We start from the raw sequence: 17,948 nt of genomic DNA on the forward strand, positions 1-17,948 counted from the left end.
AGCAAAAAAAAAAAATGATTTTTATCAAATAAAAGGGGACATGATCTTAATTGTTCTCTAGACACATGGGAAACAACTTCAGCCAACTTTGTGGAGCTGTTATTTGTGAACTCTTAGAAGGAAAAGTCTTTTAAGTATAGGTTCTCAATAGCCAGCAAACCCTGGCTTCTGAGATAAGGATGTCACTGAATTGAGGAAACATTTAAGAATCCCACAGAGGAGGTGCAGCCACTCAGTTCAGTTGCTCAGTTGTGTCTGACTCTTTGTGACCCCATGGACTGCAGCAAGCCAGGTTTCCCTGTCCATCAACAACTCAGCAAGTTTACTCAAAATCATGTCCGTTGAGTCGGTGATGCCATCCAGACATTTCATCCTCTGTCATCCCCTTCTCCCGCCTTCAATCTTTCCCCAAATCAGGGTCCTTTCCAATGAGTCAGTTCTTCACATCAGGTGGCCAAAGTATTGGAGTTTCAGCTTCAGCATCAGTCCTTCCAAAGAATATTTAGGACTGATTTCCTTTAGGATTGACTGGTTTGATCTCCTTGCAGTCCAAGGGACTCTCAAAAGTCTTCTCCACACCACAGTTCAAAAGCATCAATTCTTCAGCACTCAGCTTTCTGTATAGTCTAACTCTCACATCCATACATGACTACTGGAAAAACCATAGCTTTGACTAGACAGACCTTTGTTGGCAAAGTAATGTCTCTGCTTTTTAATATGCTGTCTAGAGTGGTCATAGCTTTTCTTCCAAGGAGTGCCTTTTAATTTCATGGTGGAAGTCACCATCTGCAGTGATTTTGGAGCCCAAGAAAATAAAGTTTGTCACTGTTTCCATTGTTTCCCCATCTATTTGTCATGAAGTGATGGGACCAGATGCCATGATCTTAGTTTTCTGAATATTGAGTTTTAAGCCAACTTTTCCACTCTCCTCTTTCACATTCATCAAGAGGCTCTTTAGTTCTTCTTCACTTTCTACCATAAGGGTGGTGTCATCTGCATATCTGAGGTTATTGATATTTCTCTCAGAAATTTTGATTTCAGCTTGTGCTTCATCCAGTCTGACATTTCGAATGATGTACTCTGCATATAAGTTAAATAAACAGAGTGACAATATGCAGCCTGTCATATTCCTTTCCCAATTTGGAACCAGTCTGTTGTTCCATGTCCAGTTCTAACTGTTGCTTCTTGACCTGCATACAGACTTCTCTGGAGGCAGGTAGGTGATCTGGTGTTCCTGTCTCTTTCAGGATTTTCCAGTTTTTTTGTGATCCACACAGTCATAGGCTTGGTTGTAGTCAATAAAGCAGATGTTTTTCTGGAACTCTCTTGCTTTTTCTATGACCCAACAGATGTTGGCAACTTGATCTCTGGTTTCTCTGCCTTTTCTAAATCCAGTTTGCACATCTGGAAGTTCACAGTTCACACTAGACCCTCATTAAAGAAAATCCCCAAGACGGAGGAGACTCAGGCTGTCGTTACACAGGCTTCCTTCCAGCAGATGTTCTGTGAAGGCACTGAAGAGCCAAGGAAATTCAGCCACAGTGTCTGCATAGGAGAGCCGCTTAATGCACCTCAGCTCACAAAACACCACACCTGTTGTTTCGTGCCTCAAGTAGACTGAGCATCCCGAATGGGTCATCTATGATATCTCTTCCTGCCCCACTTGAGGAGACTGCCAGCAACAAGCCAGCTCCCATCCACTGGAAAGGCTCCTGGCTTTGGTGTATCTAGAGTCAAAAACACATTGAGTGTAGGGGCCCCTTCTACCTATTTTCACTCAATAATTCTGTCCCCCAGTGAGAGTGTGGCAGAGAGCCATAGATAAGATCATGTCCTATGTTCTATCTGAAGGTATTTTAAAGATGATCTAGCTCAGTGTTTTTCAAATTTGGGCATGCATTCCAGCAACCCAAGGTGGGGGTGCATTGGACACCCTCATATATCTGCTTTCATTTAACCCAATTAATTCATAATTATGAATATCATAGTGGCTATTTGCCCACTGATATCACAATGTATTCTCCATTAAGTTTTTAAAAAAATTATTCATTTGCTTGTGGTTGCGTTGGGTTTTTGTTACTGCATGGGCTTTCTCTAGAAGCAGCAAGGAGGGGCTGCTTTTTAGTTGTGGAGCATGACTGTCTCATTGTGGTGGTCTCTCTTGTTGCAGAGCGTGGGCTCTGTAGTTGCAGGATGTGGAGTTTAGCTGCTCCACAGCATGTGGGATCTTCCCGGACCAAGGATTGAACCTGTGTCCCCTCCATTGACAGGTGGATTCTTATCTACTGGACCACCAGGGAAGTCCGTCCTTAACTTTTCATAGAACCTTTAGACTCAGGATGATCTATATATCTTTATAGAGCTACAGTAGGGATCTTCTTGAAGTTCTTAATGGAAAAAGATTGGAAATACAATCCTTAAGTGACTAAGGTACATAAAGGACTTATTTTACTTTTGTAAAAGTATTTATGCAGACAGGTAAATGCTCATAGAATTTTATGCAAGACAGACATAGAGTCTGTCTATGATAACAAAGGAAAAAGAATAAGATGTTATTTTTAAAAAATAAAGCAAAAATTTCTTCAGGGCACTATAAGAATTCAAATAAAACTTCAAGTTGCTTTCCAACTGCAGAGCCAGTCAGACAGACATGATTTTTTTTAACCTTAAAGTTATAGATAAACCTTTATTCCAAGATAAAAAAACAGAAAGGGGAATTGTACTTATTCTTTTTAAAAATAGGATTTTTCAAGATCAATGGAACTTAAAGGGATAATATTTCCCATCCCTCTCCTCTGGTAAAGTAGAAGTGTGATTAATTTTTTTTGTGTGTGTGTGTCTCTCTTGCCCCAGGATGCTCCAAAGATTGCACTTAATTGTGTTTTGGGGCCTGTGTGTTTCTATACTAACCACAGGAGAGTATGCAAATGTGGGAGGCTGGCAGCCCTTTGCTGGAGGCTTGTTGAGTCCACAATAAGCTCACTTCAAAGTTCCCTCCATCTTCTCCCTGGCTCAGAAGTTAGTCCCTTTCTAAAGAGTTTTTATAAGCAGGAAGTTCATTGTCAAGATGGTGAATACAGAAAGTGAGAAAAATCCCACAAGTTATAAAATGGAAAAGTATCCTTCTCTTTGGCTTATGTAATTTTACAAACATACACACACACATACAGAGCAGGGTAAATAAACTATCAATTCTAAGAAGGTAAAAGTAAGGTTTTTCATAAAAGGATTTGAGAGCTGTTAGAGATAGTTACAAATGCTTCGGTTTTATTCTCATAACATACTTGGGAGAAAGCACGGGTTCAACTAAATGGCCCTGGTATGTGTTTCCAAAAGTATGCTACTTATTATGAATTTAAATACTTCATTGAATTTGTCTACCTTAGTACTCTGAACAAGTTGATTTTTCCAGGGGAAAAAGAGTAGCACATTTGGAAGACATATACAGGAGTAAAACATTCTGTACAGCTATTCTAAAGATTCATATGAACTGGATGTAATATAAATCGTGTAGCTTTTAATATGAAGGTAAAGACAGTGTGTTTATACAATAGAATACTCTTGTTGTAAAGAATGTAATTCCCCACAATCCTATATCTTCATTGTGACTTTTACATCATAAAAGGCAGCTAAACTCATCTTTCCTTCTACCCTCTGAATAGGGTAATATACCATTTGAGCCTTTGGTTTGTTTTAATTCCTAATCTATGGCTTACTTTTTTAAAAATTTTGAATCCTGTGCATTCTTTCCATTTTTAAGTATCTCATGGCCACTTGCACCTTGAAGTTTCAACTTACATCTTGCAAATAATTCAAAGTAGATTCAGAGAAGATGAAAAATGGAAAATACAAGATGATATTTGCACACTGCAAGAAAACTTTTACATTTTGGGGGATTATTAGCATAGCATCTTGACATCATACTGAATGGATTTGAAGACTTAGCAATATTTTATAGAGTCATTGCTGTGCTGTGCTTAGTAATGCCCGACTTTTCGCAACCCCATGGACTATAGCCTTCTCTGTCCATGGGGATTTTCCAGGCAAGAATACTGGAGTGGGTTGCCATACCCTTTTCAGGGGATCTTCCCAACCCAGGGATCGAACCCAAGTTTCCTGCATTTCAGGCAGATTCTTTACCATCTGAGCCAACAGGGAAACCCAAACATACTGGAGTAGGTAGCCTATCCCTTCTCCAGGGGATCTTCCCAAACCAGGAGTTGAACCCTGTCTCCTCCATTGCAGGCAGATTCTTTACCAGCTGAGCCAACAGGGAAGCCCTCTCATTGTTACAGCTACAGAAAAGTGTAATAAAAGGAAGTTTGAATCTGCAACTTTTTTTTTTAAACCTATCTCTGCTTTTTGAGCTTCTAATTGCTCTTAATTCCCTTAGGCAACCTGTCATAAAAATGATATCACTCGCCCTATGGTTGGTCCACCACGCTACCCACAACCCACATCTCTTAGGTGGTTTTCAAGTGAGATGAGAAAAAAAAAAAAAAGAAAGAAAATTCAGTTCTTTCCTTTAGAAACTGAAGGAGAAAAGTAAGTGCACTGAACAATTCAAACCACAAGTCTCAGACTCACTTCCTAATCAACTGAAGGGCTATAAATTGATTTATTCTTCCTTTCTTTTGTTTACAGGCAAAGCTATTGTGACACTTAACCTAAGAGAAGGATGTGCTAGCACTGTCCAGGAACTCTTAAGAGAGCAAGTTGCTTCTAGGGCAGGTCATCATTCTGCTTTCTGTAAATTATTTCCTTTCCTTCTGGTGTACAGTATTAATAGGTACTCTTTTGATCTACCTACTCTCAACTGACTTGCAATGTTAATAAAAAATTTCCATTTACTCTGAAACATACCAAGATGGGGACTACCCAGGTGGCACCATGGTAAAGAATCTACCTGCCAATGCAGGAGACGTAGGAGATGCAGAAGACACAGATTTTATCCCTGGGTCAGCAAGATCCCCTAGAGTAGTAAATAGCAACCCACTCTGATATTCTTGCCTGGGAAATCCCATGAACAGAGGAGCCTGGCAGGCTATAGTCCATAGGGTTGAAATAAGATGAACACGACTGAACATACACACACACGCACACGCACACACACACACACACACACACAACCCAAGATGGATAGTCTAGTCCAAAGGCCAAGTTTTGTGGCCATCAGTAGACTCAGTCGTATCTTCCCAACCTAACAACCCCTCCGAGCATGAGAAATAATAAAGAGTCTCTGTATTAAATTGCTAAGTTTTGAGGTGGCTTGAGTACAGAGTAATACATAACTAAAAGAAAAGCTCAGTCTTTTAAAATTTAAAAGAGGTCTTCCTTAGTAGCTCAGTGGCAAAGCATCTGCTTACCAATACAGGAGACATGGGTTCAATCCCTGATCTGGGAAGATCCCACATGCCACGGAGCAACTAAGCCCATGGACTGCACTACTGAGTCTTTGCTCTAGAGCCTGGGAGCCACAATTACGAGCCCACACGCCCCAGCTCCAGACGCTCACGTGACTTAGAGCCCATGCTCTGCAACAAGACAGGCCACCACAATGAGAAGCCTGAACATCGCAACCTAGAGAGTAGCCCCTGCTCACTGCAACTAGAGAACAGCCCAGGCAGCAACAAAGACAGTACGGCTAATAAAATAACTAAATAAATAAGATCTACATCTTTAAAAAATTAAATAAAATCTAAAAGAAAACTAATTCAGCAGTTTGATCTGTGAGAAATCAGTGGGCAACGGTATTCTTTGGGCAATAATATTGGGCAAAAATTATGTATTACATTTTAAAGAGCAAGATTTTACTCGGTCATTCAAAAGTGTATTGTCTGAACAATTACTGTGCTTTCCTGTTTAGTGAAAAATGAAATAAACTTTCAATTCCAAGATTTCACTTTTTTAAAAAAATATATAGTTAAGGCAAATTTGGAAAAGGTTACAAAAAAATCACCAAAAACATTCAAATTCTTATCTCTTGGCTAGCATTAATGAAGTTACAATGGCATTTATTTATGAGTAAAAATGTACATATAATGGAAATAAAAAAATAATCCAAAAATTATGTATAATAAGTGGCTCACCATGAATACTGAAGAGAAATCCATCAAGAAAAAACGTGCTCCTTTTCTGCCTGTTGAAATCCCAAGATAACCAATGAGAGTTTGATGTAAAAATCATTTGAAAATTATGATCTAGAGGTCATAGAGGGAGGTATTTAAGGTATTTCAAAAGGAAAACCACTTCTCATCCTTCCTGTCTCATCATCCAATTCACATCAAAACTGCCCCAGAGCAGGGCTACTGGCCTGGCCATATTTATGTCACTTATGTCCCTCTGAGGGATAGAAGTAGGAAGGGATAGAAAAGAGCAGGGCAAAATTACCCTAGTTTCTCTAGCATGTGTAAAAGACTTTGATCCTCACTTGCCCTCTCTCCAGGGCACTGTCTAGCCTTCAGAGGTAAAAGGTTTTGCACACCCAAATCCAAAGTATTTGTTGGGGGTGGTTCCTCCATGCCACTAAGCCAAGCTCTGGACACTAGCTGAGAATCCTGCAATTAACTAATTCTGACACTATGGACCTGGAGAGAGCCTCAGATTCCACAAGACTGCTCATTTCCAGCTCCCCTCCCTGCCACCTCTGATGCCATTCACAAGTCTAGGTTGTCACCCATGCTTCTGATCTAATGGAAGTTTCCAATGGCTTGGTACAAACTGGAGGTTCCAATGATCCCCTTCAAGTCAAGATGCCAGTGGCAAGTAAAGGTTGTTACCTGTACTTCAGACTGCTGCTGCTGCTAAGTCGCTTCAGTCATGTCCGACGCTGTGCAACCCCATAGACAGCAGCCCACCAGGCTTCTCTGTCCCTGGGATTCTCCAGGCAAGAACACTGGAGTGGGTTGCCATTTCCTTCCCCAATGCATGAAAGCAAAAAGTGAAAGTGAAGTCGTTCAGTCGTGTCCAACTCTTTGTGACCCCATGGACTGTAGCCTACCAGGCTCTTCTGCCCATGGGATTCTCCAGGCAAGAGTACTGGAGAGGGCTGCCATTGCCTTCTCCAGTACATCAGACTGACTGGCTGTAAATTAGCAGTTCCAGGTGATAACAAGCAAAGCCCCATGGGCTCCTGGGCACAAAGCCTTTCTGTATCATCCATTTCTTCTATTATAGGAAACAGCCATCATTCAGCCTCCAGGACCTTCCCTGAGTTTCAGTGGCCATATTCAAGCAGTTGCTAATCAGGGAAGGGAGGGAATGTGAGACCAGGGAGAGACAAATAGTCAACAGCAGTCTTGGGGCAAGGTCCTAGGTTTCCCTCAAGGGATATACACAATAATATCATTGAGCTAATCTGCAGATACTGAAACCCACTCACAGTGAAAGAAGTTAGTGATTAATGATGGTATACTGCCCACAAGCATGCAGACCCCAGACCAGTTAGGCCTGAAGGTTGATGATGCTGACTCCTACTTACTTCACCACCAACCTATCAGAAAAATGTCCATGAGCTGATCACACCCTCTTTGAACAATTACTTTAAAACTTCTCACCATCTTTTCTGGGGTAGGAGAAGAGGGGGACATAAAGTTTTATTGAGACATTGTGATCCTTTTTGCTGGTCAAAGCAATAAACCTGAGCTTTTCTACTTCACCCAAAACTATCTCTGAGATTTGATTCGGTACTGGTGTTCAGGAAGATGAGCTTTTGGCATCATCACCATCCCCTTTACAGTTTCTGTTAGTTTGCTACAGTGGCTCACAGAACTCTGGAAATCCATTTACTCATCAGATTACTGGTTTCTTACAAAGGATACAACTTGGAATAGCCAGATGGAAGAGATACATGGGCAAGGTATGTAAGGAGTGGCTAGAGCATCTATGACGTGCTGAACTCCCCGCTTTCCACAATATCCATGTGTTCACCAGCCTGGAACTCTATCCTTTTGGGTTTTTATGGAGGCTTCATTACAGAGACTCGAATGATGAAATCATTGGCCATTTGGCCAGGGGTGGGTGGGATCAGAGTTTCAACCTTCTGATCACCTGTTTGGCTCCTTCAGTAACCTGTCCCCCGCCACCGCCATCCTTGGGTACTTTCCAAAAGTCATCCATTAACATAATAAAAGACACCTTTCATAGCTCTGCTTAGGAAATTCCAAAGGTTTCTGGAGCTCCTGCCAGAAACAGGGACCAAGATCATGTATATATTTCTTATTTTAAATTACAATATTGCAAGAGCCAAAAAAGAATCTCAGTAGGAAGATAAAGAAAATAGTAAGTACCAAATATTTATGAAGGCAGACGCTGTGCTAAGCATGTGACATAAACTGTGTTGCTCAGTCCTCTGGCTTCCCTGATAGCTCAGTTGATAAAGAAAAAGAAAGAAAGAAAGTGAAGTTGCTCAGTCCTGTCCAACTCTTCGCAACCCCATGGACGATAGCCTACCAGGCCCCTACGTCCATGGAATTTTCCAGGCAACAGTACTAGAGTGGGTTGCCATTTCCTTCTCCAGGGCATCTTCCCAACCCAGGGATGGAATCCGGGTCTCCTGCATTGCAGGCAGGTGCTTTACTGTCTCAGCCACCAGAGAAGTTAGTAAAGAATTTGTCTGCAATGCAGGAGGCCCAGGTTAGTTTTCTGGGTCAGGAAGATCAACTAGAGAAGGGATAGGCTACTCACTCCAGTATTCTTGGACTTCCCTTGTGGCTCAGCTGGTAAAGAATCTGCCTGTAATGTGGAAGACCTGGGTTTGATCCCTGGGTTGGGAAGATTCCCTGGAGAAGGGAAAGGCTACCCAATCAAGTGGTTATCATCATTCTGCCAGTTAAGCAGATGAACAAACTGAAGTTCAGAGAGGTCTGTGGATTCACTTCTAGACATTCAGTCTATGAATAAAAAAAAAAAAGGGAATCAAATTAAAGTTTGCAGGATTCCAAAGTCTATGCTTTTACAATGTGCTTAAGTGTTAATTCCAAGTAGATTTCAATCCTTTTCTCTCAAGGATGTTTTAGATTAGGAGGAGGTCAAGATGAGGAGGGAGAAACTAAAATAAACTAAAAAATCACTCACAACCAATTTGCATTTTTTAGCATTTGCTTTTCTAATATCACATCTTTGGAAAAGGAATACATTCCTCCTGCCTAGTATTTTTATGAAGTTTGTAGATTATAATTTTCATCAATTTTAATGACAGATTATTTACTGTCAGAGAAAACTGGGTTAAGTTCACAAACTAAGGTTGCTCCAAGTTCCTTTCACTGTTACAATAAAGCAGTTCAGAAAAAGATAAATAGAATAAAATTGTTTCTTTTGGAAAAAATATAAAACTTTCATAAAAAAATCTGTTTCCAGCTCGTCAGTATGGAATTTGTCACTAATCATTTTAAACTATGCCCTTTTATGCTTCTTCTGTCTCTTTTAGCTTTCTGAGTAGTTCTTTGATGTAACAAAGACAGTTTCAGACAAGATTTCAGTTCATCTGGAAAAAAGGTTTAAGTCTGGAGGCAAAATGCAGTGTATTTAAAATTTATATACTCTATAATGCCTTTGTTCTGAACTTGAAGATCCTGCAAAACTTCTAAGCTTCTTTGCCTTCCTCTAAGCTCATTTGTTCTTCCTTGGCTTATTATCATGCAATTGTGATTTTAACTGGTGGTTCCATCGTTTAACTACATGCAGAGTCATGGCTGACCCTTCCTGATCAATTGCCAATCCATACAGGTTTGACTGATAAAAGAGCCAATTAGATTTAAGCAAATTAAGGGACATCACCAATGTCAACCACTTATTAAACTGAATGCTGAATTCCATGCATACAAAACACTAATGCACTGAGCCCCATTAAGAGTTGAAATCCTAACCCCATTAGTAACTCCAGACCTGGAAGGGGTAAAGGTCAGAAGAAAGTTTCATATTTATGGATTAACATTTGGAGTCCGTTTTTATTTTTTTTAATTCTTTTCCTAGAACTCTTGAACCTACACTGTAATGCTATTCAAGAGCTTGGATTAAAGATATTTCTCATTTCTAAGAGTATCTTAGTGATAAATATGAGCATTATGTTATTACAAACAGTTAAAAAATATAGTAATTGTAGAAATACAAAAGTCTGAGTACACACAAGTAGGTAAGGGTATGCTACATAGTTGAAGAAAAAGGCAAAACACCAAACTCTTCAGTTGACCAAGTAATATTTGAAGGGAATTTTTAAACAAAAAGTGTATGCTGTTTGGGATCCGCCACTGTCCATCTATGTGCTGAGCTATTGGTCTCATGATCTCTTTTGTGTTCATTTCCATCTTCCAAATAACTTGTGTTTATCACATTGTTTAATCTTACTTTTATTTTCTGTGGTCAAATTAAGTTTTTTTTTTTAAATAAGACTAATTTTATTAAACAGCACAATTAATGAAACAAGGAAGATCTGATAGGACTAACAAGGGCTCGAAGTTAGATTCTGCTGGACATTTTCCCCCAGACCTGTTGAGGTATAATCGGCAGACATAAAACTGCACGTTAATCATATTTCTCATCAGACAGAATAGAAAGATGTTTCCTAACCAATGCCTAAGAGATGATGTACCAGGGTAAATTCTTTATGCTATGGCCCCTTACCTCTCCCAAATTCCTATGTAAACCAGTGTCTGTTACTCTCTGTTTACCTAAGTAAACAATAGGGAAGGAACCAGAGTCATGAGTTAGTACACTTTGAGACTATTTCTTACTTCTAATACTCCTGCTCTCCTTACAGTTTGGATCCCCACCTGCATCTGCATGGCCACAGCATCTCTGCACTGGACAAGCATACCCAGAGGAGGTCACCTTTTCCACAGCTGGCTACAATAAAGGATTGTGCAGGTAGAAGAGGAGGTCTGAGCGGGCCTGAGCAATGATAAGCTTACAACTTAAAACTGGTAATTAAGCTATCTTGACTAACTTATTTATTTATTCATTCACCCACTGATTATTCATTATGCACCTACCATGTGTCAGGTGTGGTCTAGGCATTAAAGATAAAAATGTGAGTAAGAAACAGTCCCTGCTGTGTAGGCTCTTATCACCAGCGATTGTGACAGATGAGACAAACAATTTCAGCATTATGCGATTGAACTCGAGGATACAGAAGGGCCCTATCTCAGCCTTGCTTGGTAAAAGATGACTTCTTGATGGACTGACTTCCAGGTTGAAACCCTAAAAATGAGTAGGACTCAGTCAGATCAAGGAGGTAAAGGAGGTTTTCTGAGCCACATTTGATAAAGAAAAAAAAATTAGCATTTCTGCTTTGCCCAAACTTTCTCTTCTTGTTTTTCAACTACACTAGGAAGAAAACAGCTAAGGATGCTATGGCCACAGATCTTGCATAATTCAGCATTGAAAGATAGTAGGGATTCAACATCACCATAAAAGACATTAATGTTAAAATCAAGGGAATGGCAATAATGAAAATAATCCAAATATAATGGAAAAGTAAATAGCATATAGAATCTTCTCTGCCTATAAGTTGGTTCGTTTCGATATATCGGTTCATTTATTATTCATTTCGGTATGAAACACAGTTCACTGGACAAAGGCATGGAAGATTTCTTTAATAACTCTCAGTACTAATTTAATTCTACTTAAACACACATATTCTAGTGAATGCCACATGCTTTTCAGCATGATTTTTATGTGTAAATCAGGATAATATGTTTTCAGATCATTAAGTAAAAGGAAGCATGAACTAAAACCTATTTAATCAATGAGGTATCACCTTTAAACTGCCACAAGGTCATAAAAAAGATAATTTCAAAGCTATAAGTTTCCTAATTGTAATCAACAACAATCTAATGATAAAGAGAAGTATGTGCTAATGGCTGTAATAAACTTGAGGAAATCACTGTCTGTCTTTGAAGACACTTTGCTTCCTCTTTTGGTGAAGGGCCACCTCCCCAATTCTGGATTTCCGAGTACATGAAGTGAATGATTGTATGCTGGCTTCCAGAGCATTATGTTAATGACATGGCTATGCATCCACTGAGTGGAAATGAAGATAAGATTCAGCAGTTGACTTCAGTCCAACTGTACCACCATAAAGCAATATTTAGTTTCCTTGTGTTTGCATAATATTAACTCTTCTACTAACTCACTGACAGATACATTCACACAGTGTATATATTGAGTTAACAACAGCAGCTTGCTGTTTAACTGAATCACACATACATTATAAATTATTAGGTTATACATAGCTTCCCTGGTGGCTCAGACGGTAAAGCGTCTGCCTGCAATGCCGGAGACTCAGCGTTGATTCCTGGGTTGGGAAGAAGATCCCCTGGAGAAGGAAATGGCAATCCACTCCAGCACTCTTGCCTGGAAAATCCCATGGATGGAGGAGCCTGATAGGCTACAGTCCATGGGGTCGCAAAGAGTCGGACACGACTGAGCGACTTCACTTTCACTTTCACTATTCCTAAACATATGAACAATGAATTAAATTTACCCCTGGGCTTCCCAGGTGGCGCTAGTGGTAAAGAACCTGCCTGTCAATGCAGGAGACATGAGAGACACAAGTTTGATCCCTGGGATGGAAAGATCTCCTGGAGGAGGGCATGGCAACCCACTCCAGTACTCTTGCCTAGAGAATCCTATGGACAGAGAAGCCCAGTGTCCCACACACCAAAGGGCCTCAAAGACTTGGGCACAACTGAAGCAACTTAGTACACATGCACTTTTATGCATGCAATGAAAATTTCTGTAAATTACAAACTATTGAAATCAGTGTAAAAGCCAGAAAATGAATATGCAACTCAAATATTTCACATATTCTGTTAAGATGTTACTATATCACTGAAAAATCTCCATTAAAGCACTAATCACTCTTTAATATCTAAATAGGAATAAAAGGTATTATATACTAGGGTATAGAGTCATCACAATTTTTTAATCCCTTCTAGCAGTAAAAAATGCTTTAGAGTAAAAAATGCTTTTTAATCCCTTTAGAGTAAAAAATGAAGATAGGAATACCCAAGGTTTGTTTTGATCTCAGTTCTTAAACAGGCACCTACCTAAATTCAATTCTCTCTTCATAAAATTATCTGTTCATAAAATAGGCAACTGAGTTGATCTGCCCCAAAAGTCTCTTTCAAGCGTTCTTTTCTTAAACAATGTGGCTTCTGCTATTTAGAGTTTCAAGTGTTTTGGTAAATATCTACTCATTAATTCTTATAATGTCATAAAAGGCACATAATAGTGAGTAATTTTTATGACATAGAAGGTAATGAATTTTTCCTTGGCTGAAGAGTTCCATACAAACTGTAGATTAACTCTTACTTTCCCTTGATGAGACCTCTGCTGCTCTTACACTCTTTACGACTGCAGAGGGATCTATCCAACCTTGCAGATCACTCTTAAGGAGATAAGGACATCATCCTTTAGTACAGGACACACTGGTTCCTGAAGCTGGGCTATGAGCAGACACCGGGTGTCCTGGGGTCCTTTTCCTTTGTTATTTAAAAAAATACATGTTTCTAAACACTCAACCAAGAATCATGCTTATTTCTGAAGTGTACTTTCTGCTCAAGAACTGTACACAACAATCTAAGACAGAGTTTTATTCTTAGTAATTAGTTCCTATAAATAGTTAAAACAAGGGTAGGGTTGAATCTAGATCATAATAGTTCTGAATAAGGTAAGTCAATCTTTATCAGAGAAATGGTTAAAAATGGCCAGGCTGAGTCACATTTCACCTGTGAAAATGATACTGAACTCTAATCATTAGGACATGGAATTTAAGGATTCTTTTCCAGTGGTGCGAATAGAGTTTTCCTATTCTATTACCCTTACTCTGCTTTTTTTCTTTTTTGGTCAAATGAGAGGTTTATATATACATCTAAACTTGTTTTCCAAAAAAACAGGAATGAAAACCACTTATATGAGAAAAACAAAGTACAAATTTAAAATGTGCATTTTGAATCTAAATGAAGTCTCAGACAAAAAAGAATTTCCCTATATTCTCACTATGCATAAAGCAAGAGACACATGTGTGTACATACACATACATACAGACATGTGTGTGCATACACAGAGTGCTAGATGAAAATGATCTCAATAAAATAATACTAATATAAGGGTCTCAATAAAACAAAGCAAGAACAAAAATCACCAGAAATACAACTGACACTCTAAGTTCTGAAAAAATTAATTCTAACAATAAACAGGCATTCAGTGGAGACAGTTCTAGAGCATTTGTATACATTCAGATACCAACACTGTTCACAGACTTACCCCCTGGAGGCATTGAAATCATTACAGGATCACTCATCAAGCTGCCTTGGCTATTGGAAACATTCACTTGTACTGTGTAGTTCGTAAAAGGAACCAATCCGTTGATGAGCACCCAAAGGTTGGTCTCTTCACCACTGTGCATGATTTGTGTGCCATTCAGAAGAGTGTAGTTATCACCTGCTGATTATAAAAAGAAAAGTATTTAAATTAGTATATAATTAAGGATTCTTTCCTTCTATTATTTGAGTATTTTCTTGGGTTCTAAATATAGAATGCTAAGTAGAGCTATCTGTATCAGTACCCAGAGGGGCATTTCATGTGCTGCTATCAACATACATAAATTTATTATTTTCTGAACAAAGTGATACCTGAATTAATATGTTTAATAATTTCCAATTTACTCAGTGTAGAGATGTGAATAACTCGACTGACGTTTTTAAGACAGTATGAAGCCTAATCACAAATATCATGGATATAAGTATAAATACTATACAGATATATAAATTGATCAGTTAATAATGGATTATTTACAATTGTTTGAGTTTTTTTTTTTTAAGTTCTCGAATTTTCTTTAATGTACAGACTGGAAGGAAATCACACTGTTTCCCTAAATGGAATGGTTCTGGATATAAATAGCATACTCAGATATGTGTTATATGTCTCATTTATTACCAGTACCAATTGGTTTATTTTCTGCTCATTTTGCTTGTAAGGTTAGTTGACTACTTTCTATCTAATACCTCTTCAAAACAAAATTGGTGACAATATTCTGAAAAGTAACTAGGGATAGGAAGTAATATGTGTCCACTTTGATCAGAATATCTTTTTTTTTTTTTTTTACCTCTATGGGAAAATGCAGAGGCTGCCTCTCTGTATATAAGAATCACCGTGAAAGTACATCATCAGGTCCCACCACTACCCTCCTTCCAAAACTTCAGGGAACCCAAATCTCTAGATTAGAATACAGGAAAATACTTTTGTCTGATAACAGGGTTTTATCTCCATCTTCTATGCAACTGGGTTACATTCAAGATTAAGAAAAGCTAGAAATTAGACTTAAAAAATAAGGCTACAACTGAACAGCATATTATAACATTTATTTCATTTGCTATGTTAGATGATTTCATGAAAAGTTTCCATGAGGAAATTTTTTAAGATATCGCCTAATTTAGTAAACTTTAGTTATATTTACTCTTAAAAGATTGAAAAAAGAATAGTTAGAAATAGTAATATTTACTTCAAATAGCCATCCTCCTTTGCCAGAACACTTTTTTACTGTATGTACCTTTAATTTTTCCCATATACATGCTATAAATATAAGCAAACAAATAAAAAAGAAAACACTGATGCTGGCTTCAAGGGGAAAGCATATTTGTGAGCTCTCTGGATACTGATATAATCTTTACTGTTTAAATGTTTTAAAAAGTAAAGATGGTGACATATGAAAAGTGATCTTGCATTGTACAGCAGACAAAAGTTAACAGGTGCAATATTTACAAAAATATTATATTTTACATAGTTTAGTATAGTGCAAGAGAAGGAAATGGCATCCCACTCCAGTATTCTTGCCTCGAGAATCCCATGGACAGAGGAGTCTGGTGGGCTACAGTCCATGGGGTCGCAAAGAGTCAGACATGACTGAGCGACTTCACTCACTCTCAGTATAGTACAATGGAAAGTACATAAATTTGGTGATCAGAGAGCTTCTGCATTTGAACTTGTCCTTTTCATTCTTGAGTGGTGTGCTCTTTGTAAGTTACTTAATTTTATTTATTTTTTTACCACCACACTGGGTAGCTGTGGGATCTTAGTTTCATAACTAAGGACTGAACCCAGGTCCACAATAGCAAAAGCACTGAGTCTTAATATCTTGACTGCCAGGGAATTACCTGTAAGTTACTTAATATTTCTGAACCTCATTTTTCTTCTGTAAACTGGGGATAATAATGCTCCTTTGTTTGCCATATTATTATGACCGTTAAATGAGATGCTCAGCAGCAGCAGCTAGAAATGTTACTGTTCCTGTTGCAATAATTTCTATTCATTTTTAGTAAAACAAGATAGAGACATTGTCACAGTTTGCTGCTGTGGCTGCTAAGTCGCTTCAGTCGTGTCCAACTCTGTGCGACCCCATAGACGGCAGCCCACCAGGCTCCCCCATCCCTGGGATTCTCCAGGCAAGAACACTGGAGTGGGTTGCCATTTCCTTCTCCAATGCATGAAAGGGAAAAGTGAAAGTGAAGTCGCTCAGTCGTGTCCGACTCTTCGAGACCCCATGGACTGCAGCCTACCAGGCTCCTCTGTCCATGGGATTTTCCAGGCAAGAGTACTGGAGTGGGGTGCCATTGCCTTCTCCTTGTCACAGTTTAAGAATGGTTTTAAGTTCCCAAAATGAAAACAGACAACACATCTATGTACCTGAAGAAGTTATGAAACCTACAAAGTAGTTGTTGATAATCTACTAATGCATTACAGCAGAAAGGATACAATGTCTGTTGTTATATCCATGCAACAGATACATTTCTGAAAAATATTTAGAACTATCAAGTGATTAAGAATTACTGACCCTGTATTTTACTTTCTCTAGTACCTACCTACTACATTCTCCCCACCTCCACCCAATCAAGTATTATTATTCAAAAATCTAAGGTTTTTCAATTAATAAAACAATGCTAATCTCATTCAATTCCACTGTACCATTGTTTCATCAGGTTGCATTTCAAACTCTAAAATTAATAAGATCAAATGATGAAAAGAACTCATATCTAGTTATGGGCCTTCTTATGAAATATGGGTAAGGCAGATCAAGACTTTAAAAATATGCCAAATTTTAAAAAAGATACTTATAATAACTTTGGGATGGAGTACTTAGCTGAGAATTTTATTGCTGTGAAGTCCACAGATAGGTTAAGTGTTTTCCATGAACAGAAGAAATCCCTAGTTCATGCGAGAATTTATTACCCTGAACTTGAACTGGCACATCCAAAGGAGTAGTTTGTTGCAAAGAAAATAAATGGTACTTATGGGCTAAAACATGGGACGAATAATTTCTATTCCTTTTTGGTAAAACAAGATAAAGACATAGTCCCAGTTTAAGGATGATTTTAAGTTCCCAAAATAGGAATAGACAACACAGCTAGATAGGTGAAGAAGTTATGAAACTTACAAAGTAGCTGTTGATAAGCTCCTAATGCACTGAAAAGACATTTCCAAATTATGCTACACTAGCTTTCATAGAATTTTTACAACTGGTCAACTTGATTATTGAGCTCCAACTGCATACAGGGAGTAGACCTGAGTAGGTGCTGATAACAGTCTGCCTCGAATAAGACACAGTTCTTGCACTTAAGAAACTTGTTTTAGATTAACATGAATCCCTTCTAATTATGATCTAAGAAAAATTTCATTATTCACATCTGAAGATCTTCTCAAGTTCCCATAATGTCCTGTTCCTTAAAAACATATTCAGTTATAGCTGAAACAATTGCTGCTATCGTCACATGCCCAGATCTAAAATTTCAAAAAGGTCAGCTTATCCTAGGAAACCCAGGAAAACGCCCTATTTCCTTGAAAGTGGTATAAGATGTCAAATTTCAAGATAACAATGAAAATTATAAAAATAAGCCAAGAGAATACAGTTTTACACATTTCAAGCCTGGTGTAACTGTAAGCTCAATGAGTTA

General features: G+C 38.4%; 1 protein-coding gene across 1 annotated transcript in view; it reads right to left on the reverse strand.

Moving 5' to 3' along the window:
* Positions 1–17,948, reverse strand: part of USH2A (usherin) — a 938,899-nt gene that overhangs the window by 349,156 nt on the left and 571,795 nt on the right. Inside the window, exon 37 of the mRNA XM_027564435.1 lies at positions 14,266–14,445. Coding sequence (XP_027420236.1) covers positions 14,266–14,445 — 180 coding nt within the window. The remainder of the gene's footprint in view (positions 1–14,265; positions 14,446–17,948) is intronic.

This window comes from Bos indicus x Bos taurus, chromosome 16 (assembly GCF_003369695.1).
Source record: "Bos indicus x Bos taurus breed Angus x Brahman F1 hybrid chromosome 16, Bos_hybrid_MaternalHap_v2.0, whole genome shotgun sequence".
Classification (NCBI taxonomy): Eukaryota; Metazoa; Chordata; class Mammalia; order Artiodactyla; family Bovidae; genus Bos; species Bos indicus x Bos taurus.